This window comes from Polypterus senegalus, chromosome 17, assembly GCF_016835505.1.
Source record: "Polypterus senegalus isolate Bchr_013 chromosome 17, ASM1683550v1, whole genome shotgun sequence".
Taxonomy (NCBI): domain Eukaryota; kingdom Metazoa; phylum Chordata; class Cladistia; order Polypteriformes; family Polypteridae; genus Polypterus; species Polypterus senegalus.
This window is the reverse complement of record NC_053170.1, coordinates 100,030,713-100,055,882: the sequence shown is the minus strand read 5'-3', so window position 1 is coordinate 100,055,882 and position 25,170 is coordinate 100,030,713. Positions and strand designations below refer to the sequence as shown.

Sequence of the window (25,170 nt, the reverse complement as noted above, 5' to 3'; positions counted from 1 at the left end):
GGAGTTGAGGTGGTGTCGGCCATTTTTCTTGGATGTGGAAGAGGAAGAAGATCATGTTAGCATCAGCGCACCCTCTCGTCCTGACATGGAACTGCTTACCTCAACCAGAGCCAAGAAGGTGGTCCCCAGATGTGCATGCTTGTCAAATGAGTAATTCACAAATTTGTCATCCTAATTCAACCTTTCTACAAGATGATCTTTTGCCTTTGATAATTCAGGTGATTTTGACATTCCATCATCTCGTGAAGATGTTGATCGTGACAGCTCCTGGAACCAGTGGCTCCGCTCTGAAATACCACAGCTATTTCTTCATGCAATGGATGTCTTTGTAGTAAGTAATATGTGATATGTCTGCAGCTGTATTACATAATCATCCCACGTGATCCAGTGTGTGGGAGCCTATCCCATCAACATCATGCTAGGCAGGAGATAGCACTGGAGGGAGAACACTTACATACACACTCAGACTCCAGACAGAGGCAGGGATGAATGTTTATTCACTCTGATGTAAATTTAATTTCTTGCTTATCAAGTGCATTGACTGTTCCAGAATTAACGTTGCTTTATACAGCATTGGCTTGTGTTATTTCATAAACTTTTTTCTCTTTAAAAACATAACAAATTTTTGTTGGTCATCCCTACAAAACACATATCTTAAATAACCTATAAAACATTTTTGGGTGGAGTATTCCTTTTAAATTCCTTTCATTTTTATCAATATGTCACATTAATAACAATATTAATAGAAGCCAAAGAACAAGATGTTTTGTAGGGAATTGTTTTTGAAATTTGAATGTATATCCTGAAAGGTTGGATTTTCTAACTTGAAAAACTGGTTATGAATTCATTCTGACATTTTGACTTTAGGTTATACAGGCTAGGAAAAGAAAATAAGTATTTTCTTGTTTGTGTTTTGAAGTTGGCTCCTACTTTAACTTGTCAGCACTTGAGAATTGGTTCCTTCTTTTTGTCTGTCTGTCTAAACCTGTAGCAATTAATGCTTTAAACGTTTCACAGGATTCTTTCAATTGCTTAATTGTTCTTCAATTTCCATTTAAGAAATATAAGAAAGATTATCATGGCACTAATCTAACTGTGCTAAACTGTAATAAATATAGCATGCAACAGGACGATTAAATTGCTGTTCATTTGACAAAGCCCTCAGTGAGAAGGCTAAGATTTTTCTAAAATGTTGACTTTTATTTGTAGGAACATCCAGCATTCAAAGACCTCCAAGGACTTTGTGAATTTTTGAAATTTATTCCACTTCCTGATGAAATTTTTGATTTCTTCAAGCCAGTTGCAGGTCAAATCATTCAACTTCTCAAAGGAAAACCCTTTTTACCCACAAAAGAAGATGATGGTCAGTAAGACTGCATTTTTGACACAAGGGAATTGCTAGAGTTCAAAACATATTGTTTAGATTGAGATATTTGGATTATTTGTTTAAGTTCATGATGTACTTCAATCCCATATTCTTCTTCCAAGGGACATCAGAGCCTCAGTGTGAAAGTAAACCTCTTTAATAATATAAAAATAATCCCAGACAATGTGTAGTATGTGCAGAGTTTTAAAATTAGGGTTGGGGTTCATATTGATTTTCCCGGGGTATTTCAGTTTCCTACCACATCTCAGAGACTTACAAGGTTGGTTGATTAAGTGATGCTAGATTGGCCCTGAAGTGTAAGTGAGTGGCATTTCATCCGGGGCTAGTCTCGTATTTGTGCCTGATACTTCTGGGATTGCTCTGGCTTTGGAATAAAACAACTTGGTGAATAAACAAATACGCTTGGTGTAACATTGACCACATTCTTTCAAGTTCAGATGCTTTTTCCTAATAGTCAGATTATTTAGCTTAGACTTTTAGATTTTTTTTCCCCAGTTTTCTTTGCACGTAATTGTTAATCCCACTTGTGTATTCTGTTCATATTTCACATTTGAACTTGTTTGTTAGAAAGTTGAAATATGGATTTGATTGTCTCTCTGTCTGTGTCTTTTAGATGGCCATATTGAATACAAATTGCCCTCCCAAACTGCTGTTTCATCAGACTTTCTAATTCAGGAGGTTATTAGTTCAGAGGTTCTTCACAAACACCTTAATCTTTCATATCTGAATCCTGCTGTACAGGCGACCTTACCTGCAGCTCTCATGTCAGTACTTGGAGTGCACAGACTTACAGGTTCTGATATTGTTGCTGTCACGGCTGCTGTATCCAAGGAGTTAATCAAAGGTGGTGACAACTACAGTGGTAAGTTCATAGATTTAGAGGGTCAATAGTGTCACATGTACAGAGTACAGTGAAATTCATACCTGCATGTTCTAATCAATTTAAGTTACTTACTATTGAGACATGGCTGCAAATCTAACGTGGCAGAAGACGTTGTCTTATACAGTATATAAAGGTACAAATGGGCAGCTAATATGTTTTTCTTCTGATTACAGATATACATGAATAGAATACAGATTCCAAGAAACTACTAAAAAAAGTTGTAATAGGTTACTCAATTGTGAGTCTTTGACACTTAGTCCTTAGTGAATGAGGGAAGAGTTCAGGCCTCCCTTCAGACAGTTAATCTTTTAAACTCTCACAGCACTTCTGCTTCATTATAGAGTGTGATACAGTAATCATTGTCTGTGCTTTCTAATTTGAACAACTACTCTTCAATTAAATGTTTAAATAAACCAGGAGAACTCATTATTACCAATGGAAATGCTGTGAGGTATTTTACAGATATTCAGAATACTATTAAAATTATATTGGTTTATCAGGTGTAAATAGGAATTTGTTTATTTAACATTATATTATCTCAGTAGAGTTGACTTGACCTGTTCTGAGTTACACTAATGGAAGGTTGTTCATTACTCCTTTTTTGTTGCAATTTTTCACTTTAGAGGAGTGTTTGGTAAAAATTGCCAAACTGATGGTCTGTAACTTCCGCACACTGGAGCATGATTATAGTGCAGCAGATGGCATACTTCAAGAGTTACGGTCTATTCCCATGATCCCTCTAGTGAATGGGCGCATGGTGGCACTAAATGGGCAGGGAGTGTTCTTTCCTCTTGGAAATTCACAGAAGGAGCATACAGGTACAGTACTTTTTGTTCTGCAGTTCTTGGCTAAATTCTACTTGACCATATTTTTGAAAGTTTCTCCTTTTAAAATTTATTCCTATTAAGTATATTTCCACTTTTTATTGGAATAAAAAAGGAAATGCGAAAAATATATAACTTTGAATTATAAATAAACAATACATATGTGTTTGTATATATACATATATATACTGTTGATATATATTTCATCCTGTCTCATTTTCGGAACACACCTTCCCTGCTGAGGATCGCAGTGGGCATATGCCAAGCAGGTCACCCAAGACGTTTCTGTCCTGAGATGCAGGTTCCACCTCTTTCTTGGGAATTCTCAGGCGGGTCTGCCCAAGGGTCTCTGCCTAGTGTGACATACCTGGAACAGCTCTAGAGTGAGCTGCCCCTATGGCATCCTTGCAATATGTTCAAGAACACTACTCTGAGGCTAGGCCGAATCACTATGTCATGAAGTGTTTATTCACCACCACAATAATTTTGTCTTCATATTCAGCTCTACCTTCATCACCACAGACTGGTATAGGGCTCTTAGAACAGCAGCCACTGCCCCAATCCACTTGTAGATCTCATGTTCCCTTTTTCCATCAGTCATATACAAGATCCAGAGATACTTGAACTTCTACACTAAGGGCTCCCTTACCATCACAGGGGTCAACAGTAACCTTAACTTTTCAGAATAAATAATGCGGGAATGATATATACATACAGTGTGATTTATAGTCAGTCAGTCATTGTCCATCCTGCTATATCCTAACACAAGGTCATGGGGGTCTGCTGGAGCCAATCCCAGCCAGCACAGGGCGCAAGGCAGGAACAAATCCTGGGCAGGGAGCCAGCCCACCGCAGGGCACACCCACACCCAGAGACCAAGCACACACTAGGGACCATTTAGGATCGCCAATGCACCTAGCCTGCATGTCTTTGGACTGTGGGAGGAAACCCATGCAGACACAGGGAGAACATGCAAACTCCACGCAGGAAGGACCCGGGAAACGAACCCAGGTCTCCTTACTGCGAGGCAGCAGCGCTACCACTGCGCCACCATGCCGCTCTATGATTTGTAGTTCAGATTGTAACTGTTCTTGGTGAAATCTATTCCAGCCTGTGATCCAGTAGTTATTGTTGCTGCCTCATGACCTTGAATCCTGACCCGTTAAATATCACTGTGGAGTGTCCATGCTCTGCCTCTGTCCATGCAGAGTTTGTTGGATACTCCAGTTTACTTCATGTTTTAAAAAGTGGTAGAAAATGTTGATCGGTGTTTCTAAACTGGCCAGCGTGGGAGTGCCACGCAGTGAACTGGGATTTCATGCAAGATTGGTTCCTTTCCTTTTTGTCCCTGAATGTGCCAAGAAAGTCATATAGATGTTTATTCTAATAAATAGATTAGACGATGAATGGCTAAATGGATGGACATTAACGTTAACTCCCATCCTTCCTTTTTCTAAGCAAGTTAATCTAATTCATGGTCACAGGGATTTGCTGCTTATTCTCATAGCCCTGATAACAAGCAAGCATTAAACTGTGGAGGGGCTGCTGGTCTTTTGCAGAACACGCACACACTTGTGTAGTCAGTAAGTCACAAAATACCAGTTTGTTTTTTGTAAATATGAAAAGTATGTTTTGTTTAATATTTTAATTTTATTTCGTACCTTCTTTGAAGATAACAAAGAAAGTAACCACAGGTGCAAGAAGAATCCTTCTTAATATAACTATCAGTTTAAACAAATCTGATTTCTTTCCAGCAAAACTGCAAACTCTGAACCCTGATTTTCCTTTGGTTTTCTTCAGTTTCCAGTCTAAACATTTGTGTAAAGACTGCAGTTCCTTTATAACATCGTGTCACACAAATAGTTAATCATGTTGTCAGCATGGAGTAGCTGCAGTAAACAGTGATAAAATGAGAAACTTCTTAGGATTTTCCATTGTGTTAAAATATTCTTTATGGGATTATGTGCGCTGAAGCATGCAAATTAGGCTTTTGCTGCAGTGCTTTGTTGTATTTCTGACCAATCTTAAAAATGAGCATTCACAGAGGGATTCACACAAGGATTATTTTTCTGCTCTCAGGTTCTGTATGCTCTCACAATGTGCTACATCTTTGCATATGGCTTTTTAATTTTCTCTCAATATTTCCATTAAAATTTTGAACGTTTGAGTTTTTTTTTTTTTTTTATAAATCTGTAGCGTTTTGTTCCTGACCTTAATGCCATTGTCAAATATTTATTCATTTTTGGAACTGATATGCCTTTTTAGCAGTGGGGAATATATAGCTCAATGGATTGTAAAAAGTGAGCAATTTCAGCATTTTAGCAGCCATAAAAAACATTTACCTTTGATTTCTAAGTGGCAGACATATAAAGAATAAATAACATATACTGCATCGTATTTTTAGTCCAGTGAGTGGAGAGTTTACATAATTTATCAAGACAAGCTTGTTTATTTAAACGTCTTAATGGTGTCCCAAAGTGACACAGCTTCCCCTTTTTACTGCTTCTTCTATGTGCATCATATTCCTGTTGTCCTGCCTAAATCGCATTGAGTTCAAAACATATTTTAGTGGAAGTTATTTAAGAAGTATTTTGGAGAATAGTTAAATAATTGTATCTTGTTTTTCCTTCTCATTATAGGCCTGAAGGGACTTTTCAAAGACCTTAATATTGTCGATCCCAACCTTCTTATGTGTCTTGATCCTCTGAGTAACTCCCAGGTGAAGGAGCTTCTGAAGAGGTTAGAAGTTCATGACCTGGAACCAGACAAAGTCCTTCTAGAGCACATTATTCCTATTTTAAAGAATGGACTTTGGAAGGTGGGTTGGACATTTTGCTTCATCAGATTTGTGTGATTTAAAAACTATACAAGTTGCTTATTCTGGTGCTTATGTTATGAATGCTGTACAGAAAGACACATAATAGCTTTAATCTGTAATAAATTCTTCTCCACTTGTTGTCTACATGATGACTGTTGAAAACATCCTTCCATGAAAAAAGGGCCTATTGCTTGTGGTTTTGTACGTTTTATTTCATAGGTGGCAAAAATAAGAACATAAAAAACTGAAATTGAAATTGTAGGACATTTAAGGGTTGATTGGTCATTTGGAAAAACGTTTGTATATTGGGCTGAACCAAAAATTGTAATCAAAAAACCAAAGAGTTTATAACAAAATGTATACTGTATATTTCTATTCAAATGTTTCAATATATATTAATTTAATTTCATTCTTTTAGTTTGAGTCTTTATTTTTCTGTAAAGTACAGATGGTATAGTTCCAATAACACTTTGTTCTTAAATCACTTTGTTTTTAAATGCTATTAATTGAGAAATGTGCAGTGACCACACCATGATAGCTAAATGGTCACAGATACAAAAAGTGTGGTGACAACAAAATGATGTTATCTACAAAGAGCTGAAAAGAATGAAAACAATAATATAACAAAATTTTATTTTTAAGAAAGCAAAATGTGGAGAATATTACTTAATTATCTGTTGTATAAATATCTACAACTTCTGAATTCATACTCATAAAAGTCTGTTGGTAAACAATACAATAGAAGGAGGAAGCTTTCTACCATTTTATTGCTTTTTCTACAGTATATATTTCACAAAATATCTCTTTATGTTTCAATATTATGTTTTGTGTTTAATGTCATATCTTATTTTTTACACATAGTATTTGTAAATACTGTATGATGAATTGCGCTGAAAATTGAATGAGAACTTAGAAATAAATTGAATTGGATTGAGTTGGATTTGTCAAGAACTAAGTCAAAAAATGTATGAATGACATGACTCTTCATGGTTTTTATTATTATATACAGTACGTTGGCATAGAAAGGTGAGCTGATTACATGATAGTGTACTTTACTATGTGTTTTATCATGGTAGGGTCCTAGGATACCTCCCCTTAATACTCTGTATTGCATACACCTGAACAAAATGGCCCTCATATCTTACATTACCTTTTTATATCTATGGCCTCGGGCAACAAGATAAAGAGCACTAAAAAAACTTCTTCATGTGTAATAGATAATATGCCCAAAACAATAAGCAAAGTAAAACGAGTGCAACAAAATACCATTCCAGTCTAAGTTGGTGCTTACTACCAGTGGCTGACTATGTTGTGTTCTGGTCTGGCTTGGTCTTTGCTCCCGCATGGCTGTGCCTGCTGCATGCCAGCTCCCTCCTACTGTGGCTCTGTAGTGCCTGACTCGGAATATCCCATGCTCTGTTGCTGTCTGCGTTTTCTCCAGTTTCAAAGACTGCTCAAACGCAGTTTCAGAAAAACAAGAAAGAAAGGGTTTATAGGTAATTAAATCATAAAACACTGTACCTCTCTGGTCAATCCACCCAAACCCTACTCTCTTCACAGAGGTGCTCTTCTTATCAATGATTACATTTCTAAATCTCTGAGGAGAGGCAATTAGAATGGCTTACTATCAGAAGGTGCTTCTGCCTTCAAGTCATCAATTAATTCCTTAAATGTCGTCCTAATATACAATTATTATAATTCTAGGCTTTGCAAATGAATAGCAAAGTAAAACAACAGCCAAACATTAACAAAGCATTGTTTCAGAAAAAAATGAAATTTTGTGCAGTGATTTTACTCATTTGCATATTTTTATTTCTGATCATATTTTAATCCCCTTACTGAAAGTGGTGATCTTCTGACAAAGTACATAACAATAGAAACCTGGGAATCCATAATTTTCTTATAAGTATAGTTTGATTTTGTTTATATTTAAATCTGGCTGGTCTCTTTTTTGGATGGTTTTGTGCGGATCATACCTCAAAATTATTATATTTATATTTCTATTCCAAAAACAAATAATAGACTTAACTGTCTAGAAAACTTGCTTGACTTTAATAGACAATTGCAAATCGGATTATTTTCTGGAGGGTTTTAGATATAAAGTTTTACAGTTTGGTCTAAGATCACAGTGATAAAGAGTCAAATCTTTGGCTGTAGTATATGTGGACAAAGGGAGCCTTCAACTCTACACAATTTGATTAAACCGTTAAAGTTTATTGGTCTGCATGATCCTGTTGCTTTATTTGTCCAAGTTGTTTTTTAGCGCAGTACACAAGTAGATCAAAGTCTTAACTAGCATTTGACAGATCATTGGCAGCAATTCTTCAAAACAAATCACTTTTTTTATTTGCAAATGGCATGACATTTTCTTTAATGTATTATGGTTTGATGTGCATCCTTGCTTCAGAGGTTATTGGCACTTCATGGTCCTTAGTCAAGCTTGCTTGAATTTTTCTAGTGTTGTATATTATATCTCAAATAATTCATTGTCCTGTTTTCACCATTATGAGATAGTTCAAAAACTAGGGCCATTGGTAGATTGTATTTTATTATGACAGAAAATAAAAGTCTTATCTCCTCTTCCTCCTCCTCCTCCTCCTCATGTCATGAATTAACCATAATTTCTGGAAATCATATTCATATTATTCTTACTGTTTCTTATTTTTACCATCATGATGGTAATGTTTATACTCTGTCATCTTCTCAGTATTTCCTTGTCTGAGCTCAGCCATTTTGTGGTACAGTTTCAGGGGACGCCTGTTGTTTTGGTTGCTATGGTCATGTGATGCAGAGGTCACATGACACATTTTTTGTTGTTGTGAGCTAGGAGTAAAAGAACACTTAATGTAAGGACCTTTTATTCACTGTGGCTTTTCTGTCTTAGGTTCTGGTATTCTGACTTTGAGTTTCTGACCCCATACTGACGTCCCAGTATTTTTCATTAAATTTTTACTTGTTTTTTTGTTTCTTCCATTTCCTGGTGTTTTTCACTGCTGAAACATTTCAGATTTTTAATTGATCATTTGCTTTTTCAGTTGTGAGTATTAACACCTCATCCCAACATCATTGCTCAAGTTTGTGTTCCACTTTATTTAAAGAGAGCATCTTTATTTCTTTTAGTGATTGCTATTCAACTGCAACCTGATCATTGTACTGCACTTTGGCTTTTTGTAGATGAAACCTGAAGACACTGTAATCAGTTATGTACGTTTTATAAAGGAGCATGCTGACATCCAGGACCTGGCAAAATGGAAGGCATATATCCCAGTCAATACCAACAAAGGCTTTCTATGTCCATATGAGACAAATGTTCAGTTTTCACAAGAATATGGAAATTTTGATTTACCATCAAAGCTCCCAGGTATTTTTATTTTTTAAATGTGTTATTTAATAATCCTCTCTACCATGAATGGGGTTATATGGGCTTGAGTATGGTATGCTGTGCTGAAAGGTCTATTTCTTCTTTTCAGCTGCTCCCGTTAGGGGTTGCCACAGCGAATCATCTTCTTCCATAGCTTCCTGTCCTTGTCATCTTGCTCTGTCACACCCGTCACCTGCATGTCCTCTCTCACCATATCCATAAACTTTCTCTTGGGCCTTCCTCTTCTCCTCTTACCCAGCAGCTCTATCCTTAACATCCTTCTCCGAATATACTCAACATCTCGCCTCTCTGACTTTGTCTCCCAACCGTCCAGCCTGAGCTGACCCTCTGATGTCCTCATTTCTAATCCTGTCCATCCTTGCAAATGCAAATCTTAGCATCTTTAACTCTGCCACCTCCAGCTCTGTTTCCTGCTTTCTGGTCAGTGCCACCACTATGCAGAAAGGTTCTATATAAACTAAATGTGTATTGATTATATGGTGCTTTTGTCTAGTAAACACCTTCTCATGTTGCTTTATAAGTAGAGAGGTTCAGTAAAATGGTTTGCATATATTCTTGCAGTTAGAGTACAGGCTTATGAAGTAACTTTGTGAGGTTAGTGACCTCTGAGAACTAAACCAGCACCCTTGTGGTTTAGTCCTTATCCATTAAGTCACACTGATTTCAGAGAGGGGACACAAAAGCAAGAACTGTAGATAAAGATCAGGCAATGAAGTTTGTGAACCTTCATTTTTCTTCTGCAGGTAGTGGATAATCCAACTAAAACATCCATCCATCCATCCATTTTCTAACCCGCTGAATCCGAATACAGGGTCACGGGGGTCTGCTGGAGCCAATCCCAGCCAACACAGGGCACAAGGCAGGAACCAATCCTGGGCAGGGTGCCAACCCACCGCAATTCCAACAAATTATTTAGGTTATCTTGAAAAGCAGTCTTTTTTTAAAGGTTGTTTTATCTGCGTTTGTCATTTTTCTCCAGGAGTGGAATGGGTTCTGTTGCACTCCTGCTATTTGGAGACTGACTCAGATGTGCAAAGCTGGAGAGACTTTTTTAATGCATTAGGGGTACAGGACCTATTTATCTTCAGGAAGGTGAAGCAGTGTTTCAGCAAAAAGGAATTGGTAAGTTTCTCCATGAAAACATTCAGCATTTAACCAAAGTGCAACTTGTCTTTTTAAAGAGCAGCATGAATGCACTGAATTTGTACTTGACAGAAGGTCCGTATTAAAAGTTATTGTTTGATTATTTAGACACATTTATTTATTCTTCTGCCTAAAATTATAACTGAGAACACAAGCTGAACAGGGAGCACTGCCAGTTTGTGCATTGCCATATTGTTTGCTGAATCGAGGTAGAGGTAGAGGCATAATATACAGGAAGGACAGACAGTTGTGCTAAATTTACTGTGCAGGAGAGTCCCAAGTCCCAAAAGCACAAATCGTAAGAAGAGACTGAAAAAACTGAACAGAAAGTGGTCAGAAAGTTAAAAAACCCTGACAAAAAGAAAAAAAACAAGACTCTCAGTACTCTAGAAGAACTTCAATGTGCCGCTGCGGAGCACTCCTACTCCCTATCTGAAACAGTCGTAGGGGACGCTTAGGAGTGGTGACATCTGGGTGTCCCCTCCTCAAACAGGAGAACATCAATTTACACATAGAAACATAATATTTATAAATCAATTAATTGAAGAAAGCAAGATCAAAACATCTTACATGATGGAAAACAAAGAACAGAAACAAAAAGATAAGGAAACTTAAGTGGCAGCTAAATTATTAAATACAAAAAAATGAAACATAATCCAGGGCAGCAACCCTGGCTTAACCATAACATATAGTAGCACAAGGCTTAAATGTACATTTTATTTTCATGATTAAATTTATATATTTTTTAACAAATGTAATGGACAAGTGGTGTGGAGCTGAAGTTAATAAGACACAATGCAGCTTCTAATTTTATATTATTTTGGAAGTCACACATTTCTTAGCGAGAAAGACTGCCTTGGTGTTCAGTCTCTGGTCGCCACTGTGGTTAGTACAAATAATGAAGCTCGGTTGTCTGGCTGATTTGCTACTCAATGAACTCCGTTGAAAATCCATTAAGAGACTGCCGTTTATTCTGTCTGTTTCCTCATGGCCTGCTGGACAAGCAGTGAGTGATGCATTGCAGTGTTATAACAACATCAACACTCGAGGCAAAAAAAAACTAATGAGGCTGCATCGCTCGATGGATTATTTTTTCTTTTCTGACATCTTGTTATCAATTAATGTGAGGGAACCTTTTCTTGCCTCCATCCTGAATAAAAAGATTTTCTGAGAAGTTTTGAAGTTGTTTTGTGTCCTGTGGAGTCCAGTAATTTCTGTTCGCACATGCAAAAAAATGAATATTTGGATTGGTTGCCCTCTTGTTTGTTTTTAAAGCTTACATGTTCAGAGTGATTTATGTAAGCTTTTGCAACTTTCAAGCTGCGTAAGGAGGCCTGCAATGAAGTTCTTATTCTCTTTGTTGAAATTTGCCTGCCTCAGGTTTTTGATTTAATCAGAGCAACAAGCCTTTAAATTCTGGATCAAAGAGATTTTATCTCAGTACCTTCTTCCTTTTTTTTTTTTTTTTTTTGCATTTAGAAATGACAAATTGAGAGATGTGCTGCAGCGAGCCAGTTATCCGGTAATGGTAGCAACACAGAGTCACAAATTGCTATTTTGTAGGATGCTGTCTTTTCCCACAAAATAAAAGCTGATTTTCATCTTAACATAACCCCCCCCTCTTAATGGCAAATGATAATGTGAATTAGCTTGCCAAAAATGGATGCCACTGCCTTTCAGCACTGAATCTATGAATGATCTGGACAAGATAAAAAGTGCCTTTAATTTCTCTCTCAGCATGAAGCCTGATAATCCCAACTGCAGTTCATGGCACAGCTTTCATGCTCTGTGCCAACCAACAATGATGAAATACACAGAGCAGGAATGAGATTAGTATGCAAAAATGCATCATTCTGGCCTGCCCTTTTTAAACCCAACTGAGTTTCATTTTTTACTGAAAATCTGCCAGTGGCATATTTAATTTATTATTATTACCCTACATCTACTTGTTGTGTATGTCAAGCTTGCCGACCGGAGTTGCTGATCTCGTCGCCGGACCATGTCAGTTTTATATGACCGAAAATAGCTGGGCATGTCAATTTTAGCGACTCTGTGACTATTTTCCAGAATAGTCATGTTGGTTCCTTGTTCTGACAGCCAATAGCATTCTGCCTGACTGCACCATGCTGTATGAAGGGGATAACAGTTATGTTGAGTTTGGCCACAATCTTGTCCCATTTTCTTTTTTTTTCAGTTTGTCGTGGTATGTAAAACACAAGACATCAGACAGATGAGCTTCAATAGTATTTGTTTCTTGTTTGATTTTCTCGTGGCGAGTTATCAACTAGTTGGAGTGAGTCGCTGGGTATGTCAGACTGGATGACTGGTCTTCACAGGAGTGCACTGCTAGCTGTCTCCAATATGTTAAGATTATGTGAATAAGGACTGACAATCTCTGGAAAAGTCTTGCATAATGATTGCAGCTGCTGGATCTCACTGCCTTGAGAATCAGATTACAAGAGAAATAGATGAGGAATTGCAGGGGGATGAAAGATTTCATGACTCACTAATGACTTTTTAGCTCAGTTTCAGATATCCAAAGTATTGCCAGCTTGCCATATTTTGACAGCCAATTAATGTGTTGCCTGACAGTGCCAGTGTCTATATGAATGAGGAGTTCAGCCGCAGCCTTGACCTGCCGTTTTCCATTGTGTACATCCGATTATACCGTAAAATAATAGAGAATCAGGTCCATTAACTTATATATTTATTATGTACACAAAGGAATGTAAAGTCAAATGAACGTGAAATTGAATCAACTGAGCAAAATCAGTAATATTTAATTTGAAGTAAACAAGCTCCATAGATAGACAGATTGGTACAGAGATAGCATTGACCTGCACCGAGCTAGGGTTGTGTATATGTTCATGTCTTTCTCTTCATCATCAAACATGTGCTCTGATAGGGCAAACAAGCAGTAAGCTATCTACACTTGTAAATTTCTTTGAAAGCATGTTTATGTGTGTATATTTAAATGAATTATGTACCTCAAAAACCACTTGTCCAACAATTTTACAACTTGATAGGCGTGGTGCCATAACTAAACAGGGAAGACTGCAATAATCCATCCATCCATTTTCTAACCTGCTGAATCCGAATACAGGATCACGGGGGTCTGCAGACTGCAATAAGTCTGGTAAAATTTAAACAATTTCTGTGGCAATTACCATTGGACATACAGTAGGTCAAACTGTTGTTGAAGGATATGGAGATAAGTCCTGAACCCATCTAGGCTAAAAGCAATAGGCATAGAGCTTGTAACAAGGCAAACGAGATGCACCTTGTCTTTGGAAGTCATTGTTGTACGTAGGTCTCGGCATTCGTCCGCTGCTACATCTCTTCTGACTGACCTAAGTAGCCAGAGGGAGGATCCAGCAGCAGGGACATCAGGGTTGCCCCACCTGCTGGGGTTCTACCCACTAAAAAGGCTGCTGTTCAGTTCACATTGAAAACACCCTTGGTGGTCTTAAAAGTTTTTCCTAGCTCTCCAGTATCATGATTTAATTTCAGGTAATGTTGTACTGGTTTCTTAAATTATTTAGCATTTTTGCCTTTTCCGATTTTTTTTGAAATTCATTTTTGTTTCTGTTCAATCAGGGCACAGAACAACAGGAGTAGGTGCAAAGTGACTTGTGCTTTTTGTTCCATTCAATCAGTGTAAATAGTGAGTGCAGTTTTCCAGTAATAAATGTTCCTCAATAAAAAACAGTGCTCTGCTGAGTGAGAGTCAAAACCATGAATAAATAGATGAATAAATATTTTTCACACTGGCTCAAATTAGGAAGTTAAAAACGGGGTCCACCTCTTTCCATCTGAGCCTAAGTGCCTATCTTCATCCTCTCAGCCCCAGCTCAGCCAGGAGCTGATAAACAGGCATTAGCACTTAGCCTTTTAGAACAGCTTGCACCCAGGTCACTTCAGCTGGTCACCATTGGGTTGTCTTGGGCACAGCTCCACCATCGCAACACCTTCTCTCTCAGGCATCTGCTGGATGATCTTCAGAGCTCCTTGGTCGCTCCTAATTCTATTACACTCAGCAGGAACTCCATCTGTTGGCTCCATGTGGGGTCAACTCTTGACCACCATGCCTCCTGTCCCCCACCCAATCTCTGCCTACATACACCTCCTTGAATGTTTTTTGCTTCTTTTCCTGTCTCCTCACTCTGGCCGACTTTTATCATTTAATGGGTGTAGGTGCCTTAATTACCATCCCCAGAGTGCTAATGAGGAAACGTGATCAGCCAATTTCTGTTATCATTTCAGTATGTTATTAAGATTTCTTGAGGCTTGAAAATTCATTTTAGTTTTGTTTCGGGAGTTTTAAAATTTATGAAATCCAAATCTACAGTCAGAATACAATTTAGAACTTCAATTTTGAAGTTGATTACTTGTTACTGTTTTGTTCCTACACCATTTTGGCTTGACAATAGGCACAACCATTTTGTGCCATTTCTGTCATCTGTTTCCATGGGAATTCTCCCATGATGCGCTGGGGCTGCACCAGTCTAAAGATTCCCCTAAAACCGTCACTTCTATCTGAAATTGGACCAAACCTAGTGACTCACTTTACTTGATTTTTTAAATCTCTGTCATTGAAAGAAATACATTTTTGGGTTACAATTTGGTTGTGATGTTCTCTCCTTTTGACATTCTTTTTTTTTTTTTTTTTGTACTTGATTTCACCTTTTACAATTTCTTGTATTAGGAATTTGTTAGTTTTTGCATACCCCTTGAGGTCCGAGCGCAGGGTCAGCCATTGTACAGCACCCCTGGAGCAATCACAGGTTAGGGGTCTTGCTCAAGGGCCCAGCAGAGTAGGATCTCTTTTGGCAGTGACGGAGATTCGAACCGACAGCCTTTGGGATACCAGTGCAGATCCTTAGCCTCAGAGCCACCACTCCGCCCCTCACTTTTTTTGACCCTCCCTTTTCTTGACTCTGTTCTTTCTCCTGTGCTTCACTCCTGTTTTCTGGAATATGCTTTTTATTGTGGATTATTTGCTTATTTATTTAAAGATCTCTGCACTGCACTTTATTTACTGGAATTCAATCACTTTGAACAGTGCACTTTTGCCCCTACCTCTTGTTGCAATGTGTCCTCATTTGCCCTAGTCCCTCTCTGGTTCAAGAAAGTAATGCCAGCTGTGGTCAACGATACCATTTTAATATACTGAGCAAATGTTCCAGGAGAAGCCTCATTGATATTACAGTTTTACAGGTCTAATCAATATTTTTTTTTAACATATTTTTAGGAATCTAGCCCATGGGCCACCGAACATAAACTTTGGTCAGCAAGACTTGAAGATATCTACACTGTTGAAGATTATGAATGTATTGAATTTAAAACCCTCATGACAGTTGACCATCTGTCAGAGGAAGTGAAGTTTGACCAGAGATGTGAACTTTTAAGATTGCTCAATGATAACTGGAACACAGGGTAAGGCGATGTGCTGAAGGCTAAAGCAACTCCACTGTTGTAAGAATTCAAAGCATGTTTTCTGTAGGCATCCGACATATTAATCCACTGTGTTCAATTGTGTTGTATTTTTATTAAGATTCTCTTTTCATTCAGAATACAGTAAGTTCATACATATTTTCCGTCTTTTGCTGACATATGAGGTTTCATCCAATTAGAGGTCAAAGATGTGGCAGCGCCTGTAGCACTGTTTCCAAGTACTGGAGAAAAGCTGAGCTGCCTGGCTGTACAACAACGTGTTGTCCTGTAAAGTGTAAACAGCTGCATCCACGAGACTGGAATCAAGACCAGGGTAATCAAGCTAAGCTATAAGACAGGAGTGATGACGTGACAAATAAGTGCTGGTTTATTGTATAAGTCTGCAAGCCACAAACAGTAATCAAGAAGGAAGGCAGGTGATCTTTTTAAAATATGAAAATTAAGAAATAAAGAAAATGTAGGGGGGAAAAAAGTTAAATCGTAAAACTAGAGAGCACTTATACTCCACCAAAGATGTCTAGTCAGGACTCCCACTTGTATTGCCAGTGCTCCTCCCATCACATGACTGCAGCTTGATTAATGTGGCATAGCAAAAGATACTGACAGGAGGAACTAGGGGCAAAATGCAGGCAAAATACAGTTAACTCTGAACAGATATTTAGTGAAATCAGATCTCATGAAGCATTTAGCCCTAGGGGACTTGTCATGATGTGCTGGAATCAAGTCTTGTGACATGTAGCCGCTAGAGCCGTGCTAAATCAAATTGACCACTCATCAGTTGTGATTCATAAGAGTCACAAGTTCCTTCTTGTTATATTGCTCCATTTAAGGGTACAGGAGCAGCCTCCTGTCCTTTTGAATATGACTTACAGAGCAGAATATGCTGAAATACGCCAGGATCTGGATCTGCAGTGCTTCTGTAATTGTAATAGGGCCATACCTATAAAGAAATATTGTGTAAGTTGCCTGCTAAATTGACACGTTTTTGTATTACTTTGGGTGATTTACATCAGGCTATGACATTTTGTGATTCTTCAGTAACTTCAGTTAAATTAAGGAAATTATAGAATTAATGAAATTTAGTCATAAAGCTGTCTGGATGTTTTGTTGTGTCTTGTAGCTGAAGAAAAACAGAATAATACTGTAGGAAAGTCTTTAAATGTAACTTAATTATATATACATCTGCTCTAGTAACAATGATCTTTCCCTCATGTAAGACAGTGTCAGCATTGCAATCCACGTGGCTTTACTGTCCACGTTTTCTTTTATGACAGACCACACCCACAGACACTGAGTTGGCTTTGCAATTTAACCATAACGACTTATAAAAAATGGTATAAAACATAAAGCTTTAACCTCTTCCACTTGATCCTGTAATTAGGATATAGCGGGTTGGATAATGGATGGATGGATGGACTTTAACCTCTAAGCATTGAGCCTTTTGGTATCCGGTGCAATTAAGAGTTTCCATGATCAGCTGTGTATAATGTACCATTGGAACCCAGTTGTGAAACATGTTAATAAAGTTTAGAAACCTAAATCTTAAGCACAGAGAGTCTGGATCAAGAGATGTTTTTTTTTTTTTATTCTCAAAATTCTGCAATAGAAGCTTTCTATCTGAATACACTGCAGTAGCCACAGCAGGTATTTGCAGAGTTTAGTCATTAAAGGACATTCAGTCAATTAACATCTCAAGCTTGGTTGACCCAGTTCAGGCTTGTGGAGAGCAGGAGCTTGTCCGGACAGGGTACCCACATTAACAATCACACAGAGTCTGTTTGGAATCTCTCTAGCCAACCTAACCAGCGTGTCTTTAGTGATGCTGGAGGAAAAGCAATGCATAGACATGAGATTCAGACTTGGGACACCTACCTGATCCTTGAGGTGGCTGCAAAAACCACAGCACCTCCATTTTTTTTATTTTGTAAGCTTCATTACAAGCATTTACAGAGAATTTAAGACTACAGTATGTGATTTAAAAAGTCCATTTTAGATACAGACAGTAAAATTACACAACGCAATGAATTGCTAAATACGAAACAGACCTTTAACTTGACCTTAAAGAGTGATTCTGAGGAGACCCAAACAAAACAGGTTTGGAAATTTTATTTTTAGAGTTTCTGCTAAGGGATAAAACTAACATTTAAACAGAATATCAAATATTATTTTTCCTATGTTTGCTGCATTATTAAGACAACCAGGTTCTGCTGGTCCTAATATGGGATGGGCTGATGGAAGAAGGTTTGGGGAAATAGAGAAGTGGTGCTCAGTTGGGTTGTTGTTACGAACTTTAGTTCGACTAATATTCAACAGAACTTGTGATACGAAAAACACATCTTCAGTGTGTAATGTATCTGATGCCATGATTACCGCAGTTCATATCTTCTACCAGTGGGTGATGAATCCAGTGTTTTATCAACTGATCTTCACAGTAATGAGAGCAGCCACTCAAAAGGTGCTGTCTCTGTAAACCCTTGGCTGCCATTATTTGTGTATCCCTTTCTTAACTGTTGCCTCCTGCTTAAAACCCAAAAAGCCAGAAGGCTTGTGGTGGCCCTCTTTCACAGTGTATACTCATGCTGAAAATGAACATAAAGCAAAGTTTTGCCCTTCTGTCCCTTTGAAGGCGTAAAAAAATGGTAACCAGTTATATGTGTAATTACACTGTGCTTATATGTTTCAGTTCTCTGCTGCAATGTTAGCATTTCCTACACACTTTATCACAATTTGCACATATATTAACCCAGCAGAGATACAAAATTGTCCTGCACAGCCATTGAGATCATACAGTAGGCAAAGTCACAAGACATCTAATTGGTCAGATCCTGGGTTTTTTTAATAGAATAGATTTAATTGTGAATTTAAAGTAGCATACTAATCTACTGCTAGCAAGGAGCTGCTTGCGAAAATATGGTAATTTAATGTCTGCAGTAAGGAATTTGAAATATTATTATCCATACAAAATGAGACAAATAAAGAGTTTGGAAAATTATGTCTGTACTACAGCAGGAAGTGGTGAGCAGAGCGTGGCTCAGAAAGAGGCACACTTGCAAACACAAGTACAATTTGCTCTTGGGACAAGGGGTCATTATGTACATTCATTGGCTGAAAGGGTTATTCTGTAATCCAGAGGTGCCAAGTTTAAGTCCTACTACTGTCATCTCAGGAGGGAAAGTGTTTGAGAGAAGGGCGTCACCCTGAACAAATTCCTGTGCCGAGACTTCCAAATTGAGGCTAGTATATGGATGTCTGCACACCCTGTGCATAGCAGATAGGCAGCACATTACGAGCCATTCTAATCAATGTGCCCATTATGTAGACTGCAGCAGGGCTATTTTCAGGGCAGAAAGCCTTTTAAGTGTCAAATTGTACAAGGTAAAATCAGCAGTAAAAATCAGAGAACAGGATCTTCATAAATAAATTAGACAGTGCTGTAAAAAATATACAAACGACAGCAATACATCATGCCTTGATGTATGAGAACCATTCTCAATCATATTGACAGCATGTTTCAAAGCTGATTCTTTGTGGTGCGTATTCATGTCAACTGTAAACTACTGTGCACATTTTTTTTCTTCATCATTTTCTGAATTTTTTGTCTTTTTACTTTAAGGGCCAGGTTTTCCCAGTACCTTAAAGCCCATGTGTTGGATTCCCAAGGACAGAAGATAAATGAGACCAGATCATCATTTGTTTTTTACTTGATGACAATGCCATGGATTCCAGTTCGTAACACAGCTCATGGCAGTTCACATGCAAACAAAGTGGAGTTTTTGAATCCTTATAAAGTGTACTTGCAATCAGAAGAGCTTTATAAACTTTTGGGAGCACATGTTAAATACATTCCTATTTACCTGAATCCAAGTGACTTTGCAGTTTCTATAGGTATGGCAGTTACAACTACTTATGTGTTTGTCACAATTTCTTTTTTGACTTTACATTTTTATTGATTTCAACAAATGCAACAAATCATGTAACATCTGGTGCTAAACTAAAAATGGTAAAGAATTATTCTGCCTCCTTCTACATCCCATTGGGCCAGAAAACAAAAAGGCTGAAAGATGAAAAGATCTGGACATTGCTGAACACTGACCACCTAGCTGATCAGCAATGAGCCATAACATTTGGATGCATTTCATTTTTCTGGCTGCATTGACGCTTGTCTTCAGTGTCATGTTATAGTGCCACTGAAAGAGACTCGTATAGCAGAGGGATTACGAAATGTCAAATGTTTCAAATCCTTCATGATGTCAGGGTTTTCTGTTCATGATAGAGGACACATACATAAATGTGTCAGTGTCTCACTTATAGATGTCTTCATGTCAATTTAGAATGAGTCTGAAAAGCACCCATCTTTGTAGGCTTCACTGGTGCTGGGTGTCCCCCCACTGCCTTCTTATCATCTGTGTGCATGTACTTTTTTAAATTTGTTTTTGTTAATGTGAAGGCAGCTTCTTGATTGAGTTAAAAATGCAAGTCAAGAATTAAGGTAGAACAACAGAAAATATTACACTCGAACAGCAGAACATAAAGTGCTATACATTTAAAATCATTATGAATGCAGTGGTTTATTGCAGCTTGACTCCAATGTGAATAACAAATGCACAGAAGCTCTTTCCATATTCTTGATGAGGAGTGTTAAATGCCTCTTTAAATATGAATGGGTTCTGATTAAGTGATTGCATATTTTCCTAATGCTGTACTTGTGGTTTTATTTATTTATTTATTTATTTTAACATATAGAGCAGTATAAGAAACAGGTTTTCCTGAGTATTTTCAGACTGATGTTAATAACTGTGTCATATAAGCATAGCATGGTAAGTCAGGGATGTCTTAAATATTTAAATATGTTGAAAACATACACAGTATATAGTAGGGGGCTTCACTCGCCAACCCCCTTTTTGGTTTTCCGGATACACACTTTTGAGATTTTTTTTTTTTTTCTTTGAATTGTTGCTATTTCATTAGTTTCACATTTATTTCAGAACTTCTGTAAAAAACAATATTTGGAATCTTTCGAGTCCCAATATGCTGAATCTTTCAAATGAGGTCTGTGAGACTTATGTTTAATGACGTTGTACCATAATTCAGGACAGGTTTCTCTGTTTGGAATTTCAGCACAGACAAAGCAATTTTCATCATCAGCAGTTAATCATTTTTTTTTTTTTGCAAAGTAACCAATAAATCCATGTGAGGTAGACCCGTTTTTGAAATTCTCTTGACGTAAACTTCAAAGCCTTACAATATTTACATCCTTCTGACATATCACCTGTGTCCATATATTCGATTTCTATTCGCCTTTTCGTTATTTCTCCGAGTAATAATTTCTCTTTGCGCTAATGCGATCTTTACTTTCTTTGCTTTGACCCTATCGTATTTTTCTGCTTTCATATTCTGTATCTTGCTCTGCATGTGTTTCGGTTCTACATTTTTTTTTGAGTCTTTTGAATTCCACTTTTTATTTTCTCTAACCTGCTCTGTATGTGTTTGGCACCCTTGTTTTGTAACCTTTTTATGACATTTTACTTTGTTTTCTGCTTGTCTTTTATTTCTGACCTCGCTTTATTCTGCTTTTTTTTTTCTCTCAATGACACCTGGTCCGAGGTTTTTTCAACTAATAATTTTTGTTTGTTTGTGCTACTGCAATCTTTGCTTTCTTTTTTTTATATACTTTCTAATTTTCCTACTTTCATATTCTTTACCTTTCTCTCCATGTGTATAGAGCCGTTTTTTTGTTTTTTTTTAGCCTTTCGAATTCCACTGCTTTCATAATCTCTGACCTGTTTTGCATGTGTATAGCGCCAATGGCTGTGAACGTCTTTATGAAGTTCTACTTTGTCTTTTACTCTTTGTCTTTTAATTCTTAGCCCGATTGGATGTGCTTTTTTTCAATTCCACTTGTTCCGGGCTGATTATTACTTTCCTTATTTTCTGAATTTGCACCTAGATTATTCTTTTTCTTGCGGTGGGTTGGTGCCCTGCCCAGGATTGGTTCCTGCCTTGCACCCTGTGTTGGCTGGGATGGGCTCCAGCAGACCCCCGTGACCCTGCGTTTGGATTCAGCGGATTGGAAAATGGATGGATAGATTATTTTTTCCTTTTTTCATTTTTCTCTCCAAAGCTTTTGAGTCTCTTTTCTCCACGCTGCTTTCTTCTTCGCTTATTCGTCTATGTTTCATTTATAACGCATTGTCCTCATATGCTTTATATGCGCTGAGAGCCCTGGATCTGCGTGTGCTCAAAGCCTTTGCACAACTGAGTGTTTTGCTGCCCATGATCTTATTTGATATTGGTTGTAAGTAGAGCGTGTCATGCAAGAATCTCATGTTCTACGTCCCCCGCAAGACAGTCCTGGGTCAATCTCTTGGTACAAAGTCTCAGGTTTAATGTTCCCGCGAGACACTCAATGGCCATTCTCTCTTGTCTCGCTGGTCTTTTTAGTGTCTTCCATGATCTTCACGTGAAGATCACATCTTGTATCCCTAGTGTTTCTCGCCAGGATAATTTTTTATAATAGAGATATATATATATATATATATATATATAGTGAACTTTGACCTGGACACAGACAGACAGACATCATATTGTCACCCAACACACCGTTTATTGTACAACTATTATTTACAAAAGTCACGTGCTCACAAAACCCCAGTGCCTCTTGCACCGATTCCCCAATTGTCCAGGCTCACAGTCCTTTGTGCATTTCCTTCCTGGCCGCCTCCAGTCCTCGCTCCAGCTCTGTTCACTACCGCCCGACATCCACTGCTGACTGGAGGGAGGCGGCCCCTTTTATAGGAACCCGGATGGGCTCCAGCTGCTTCCCGGCAATCAGTCCTAGCTACACCCCAGTGTGGCGGAAGTGCCGGCTGCACACCCAGAAGCCGTCCGGGTGTCCCCTGTCGTCTTCCCCCCAGCACTTCCTGGTGTGGCGGAAGTGCTGGGCTCCAGGTTTCCTCAGGCACCTGGGCGCCGCCTGGTGGTGGCCACGGGCCCCTACAGGGTTGGGCTTCCAAGCCCTCTACCCGTGGCCCCCAACATAACCAGGACGGACGCCTCGCGGTCTGGAGGAGGCACAAGCCCTCCTCTGGTCCTCCCGGCCGGGGACCACACGGGATATTCCGGCATCGGGGCACCGCCTGGCGGTGGCCACGGGTCCCTACAGGGCTGGGCTTCCAAGCCCTGTAACCGAGGCCCCCAACCTAACCTAATATACACACACATATACATATAGGTATATGTATATATACAGTCTATACTGTATATGTGTGTGTATATATATATATATATGTATATATATATAGGAGGAACACATAACTTCACAAAAATAGCTAAATTTGCTAATCAAACTAGTTGATCATCTTTAATTTACATATACCAAAACAAAAGTTGTGGCTCATAGTCTCAAAAATATATTTACACTACATGTTAAACTCCAAGCTTTCCTTTCTGTGATCCAGTGTTGTAGCGAGAAATCATTCTTCCCCTTGAAAATCGAAACTGATAATCCATTGACAGCCACATATACTCACATGTAAGTTTTAAAAAAGTATTTGATTTAATTAACACAGTGGACACATTTTTTACACGGTCAATACAAAGAAATATTCAGAGCATAGTAGAGAGATAAAGTGGTAGCATTCTTGTCAAGTGACACCTTCATACATTTTCTCTACTGCCATTTTCCTCTCTGCAGCTGAGAACAACAAGGTGCAATAGCTTGCACTCATAAGGGGGTTTTTAGGAAAAGAGCAACCTTGACAAAAAAAATTATTGTAAGCAATTCATGCTAGCAAGTCAAATTATTTTCCATTGTGCAATATAAGAGATTAACAAACACAAGACTACATTATATAAAAAATATTGATTATTGAAAGTTGATTAATAAGTAGTAACTCTAAAGTGTAATGTATTAAGAGACTGAGTATCCATCCATCCCTGATCAAACTTGCTTGATCAGTTTTAAGGCCAGGGGATACTCTCACCTGGCATTATCAGGTGTAAAGCACAAATCTTCAATTGTGCTCTCTTGCACACACGTACACTTTGACTCAGTTTAGTTGACCAAGGGTGCTTATGCAATGCTTGATTTACTTTAATTGTTGACTTTTTCCACATCTTGCATGTGATTTTCTCTCATTTATTTTCTTCTCTCAGGTATCAAGATTAATGTTACTGTCGAAGAAATGCTCATACTTTTTAAGTCATGGTGCACCAGTTCAGTGGCAGGCAGCTCCCGGGAGGCAGAAGGCGGGTATTTCACTACTACCACTGAACACATTTATTTCATCTACAAGTACCTTTATCAAAACTGTAACCACTTTCAACTGAAAGAGCTTTTTCGTCAAACTCCAGCAGTGTTTGTTGAATATGAAAGGTAATCAATCAACTATTCCTTATCACAGTTCATTTTTAATGTTGAGGACCTACATACGTTTATTTTATTCAGTTTGCCAAATCCGTAAATGAAATGACAGGTAAGGTAATTGCTTTAACCCTTTAACGTTTTTGAGAAAAAGACGCATCATAATTTGACTTTATTTACTAGTGCCTCACAGTAATCTGAAATATATTTTTTCTTTCCTCACAGGAGAGAAGACTCCTGCTCTGGAAAGTTTTACTATATGAAGGAAGTGTGCTGGTCTGATCCGACAGGAATGTTTCAGAAATACAGAGATCTGATCAGAGGATCTGAAGGAGCCGTGCAAGAGCCACGTGTTTTGGCTCCATTTTATAATCAGAACAGTGAAATAAAAGATTTATTTCTTAAGGTAAGTTTTTATCCTTTATCCCAGTCACATGGGTAAAGAAAAATAAGTGTATAAAGATGACTTAGACACAAAAAGGAAGACATTCAGAAGACTGGAAGATATTCTTTACTAAAGATGACATGTTTCATTAATTGTCATCTTTTAGCAACAATTTGAGTATACTGTCAGAAAACAAAGCACAATAATAATGCACAGTGAAGATCATTTTAATATTATCTCAAGTACAGTATTTGTGGTCAGCTATAGAAGATGTTTAGGAGTTCACACAGTGCCCATGGTACATATGAACAAAGCAATCAGAAAACTTCCCACATTTATTTATTTTACAAGCAGAGGTAGAGTTGTTCAAGTTTGAGTATACTGTCAGCTGTATTAAGTTCAGTGAAATTTGTACTTTCATGTCTCACCAACATGCCACATGTGCCACTCATGGACAGCATGATCAGTAAGTATTACTAGTCAAATGTAGATCTTACTTAAAACTGCTGGAGCCTTTATTTCTTATACTTTT

General features: G+C 38.0%; 1 protein-coding gene across 1 annotated transcript in view; it reads left to right on the top strand.

The window, feature by feature from the left end:
• wu:fj29h11 (protein NO VEIN) overlaps positions 1 to 25,170 on the top strand; it is an 83,270-nt gene that overhangs the window by 32,383 nt on the left and 25,717 nt on the right. Inside the window, exons 22-32 of the mRNA XM_039739173.1 lie at positions 219 to 331; positions 1,210 to 1,363; positions 2,001 to 2,249; positions 2,894 to 3,088; positions 5,734 to 5,912; positions 9,087 to 9,273; positions 10,274 to 10,416; positions 15,689 to 15,873; positions 19,505 to 19,776; positions 24,046 to 24,265; positions 24,479 to 24,659. Coding sequence (XP_039595107.1) covers positions 219 to 331; positions 1,210 to 1,363; positions 2,001 to 2,249; positions 2,894 to 3,088; positions 5,734 to 5,912; positions 9,087 to 9,273; positions 10,274 to 10,416; positions 15,689 to 15,873; positions 19,505 to 19,776; positions 24,046 to 24,265; positions 24,479 to 24,659 — 2,078 coding nt within the window. The remainder of the gene's footprint in view (positions 1 to 218; positions 332 to 1,209; positions 1,364 to 2,000; positions 2,250 to 2,893; positions 3,089 to 5,733; positions 5,913 to 9,086; positions 9,274 to 10,273; positions 10,417 to 15,688; positions 15,874 to 19,504; positions 19,777 to 24,045; positions 24,266 to 24,478; positions 24,660 to 25,170) is intronic.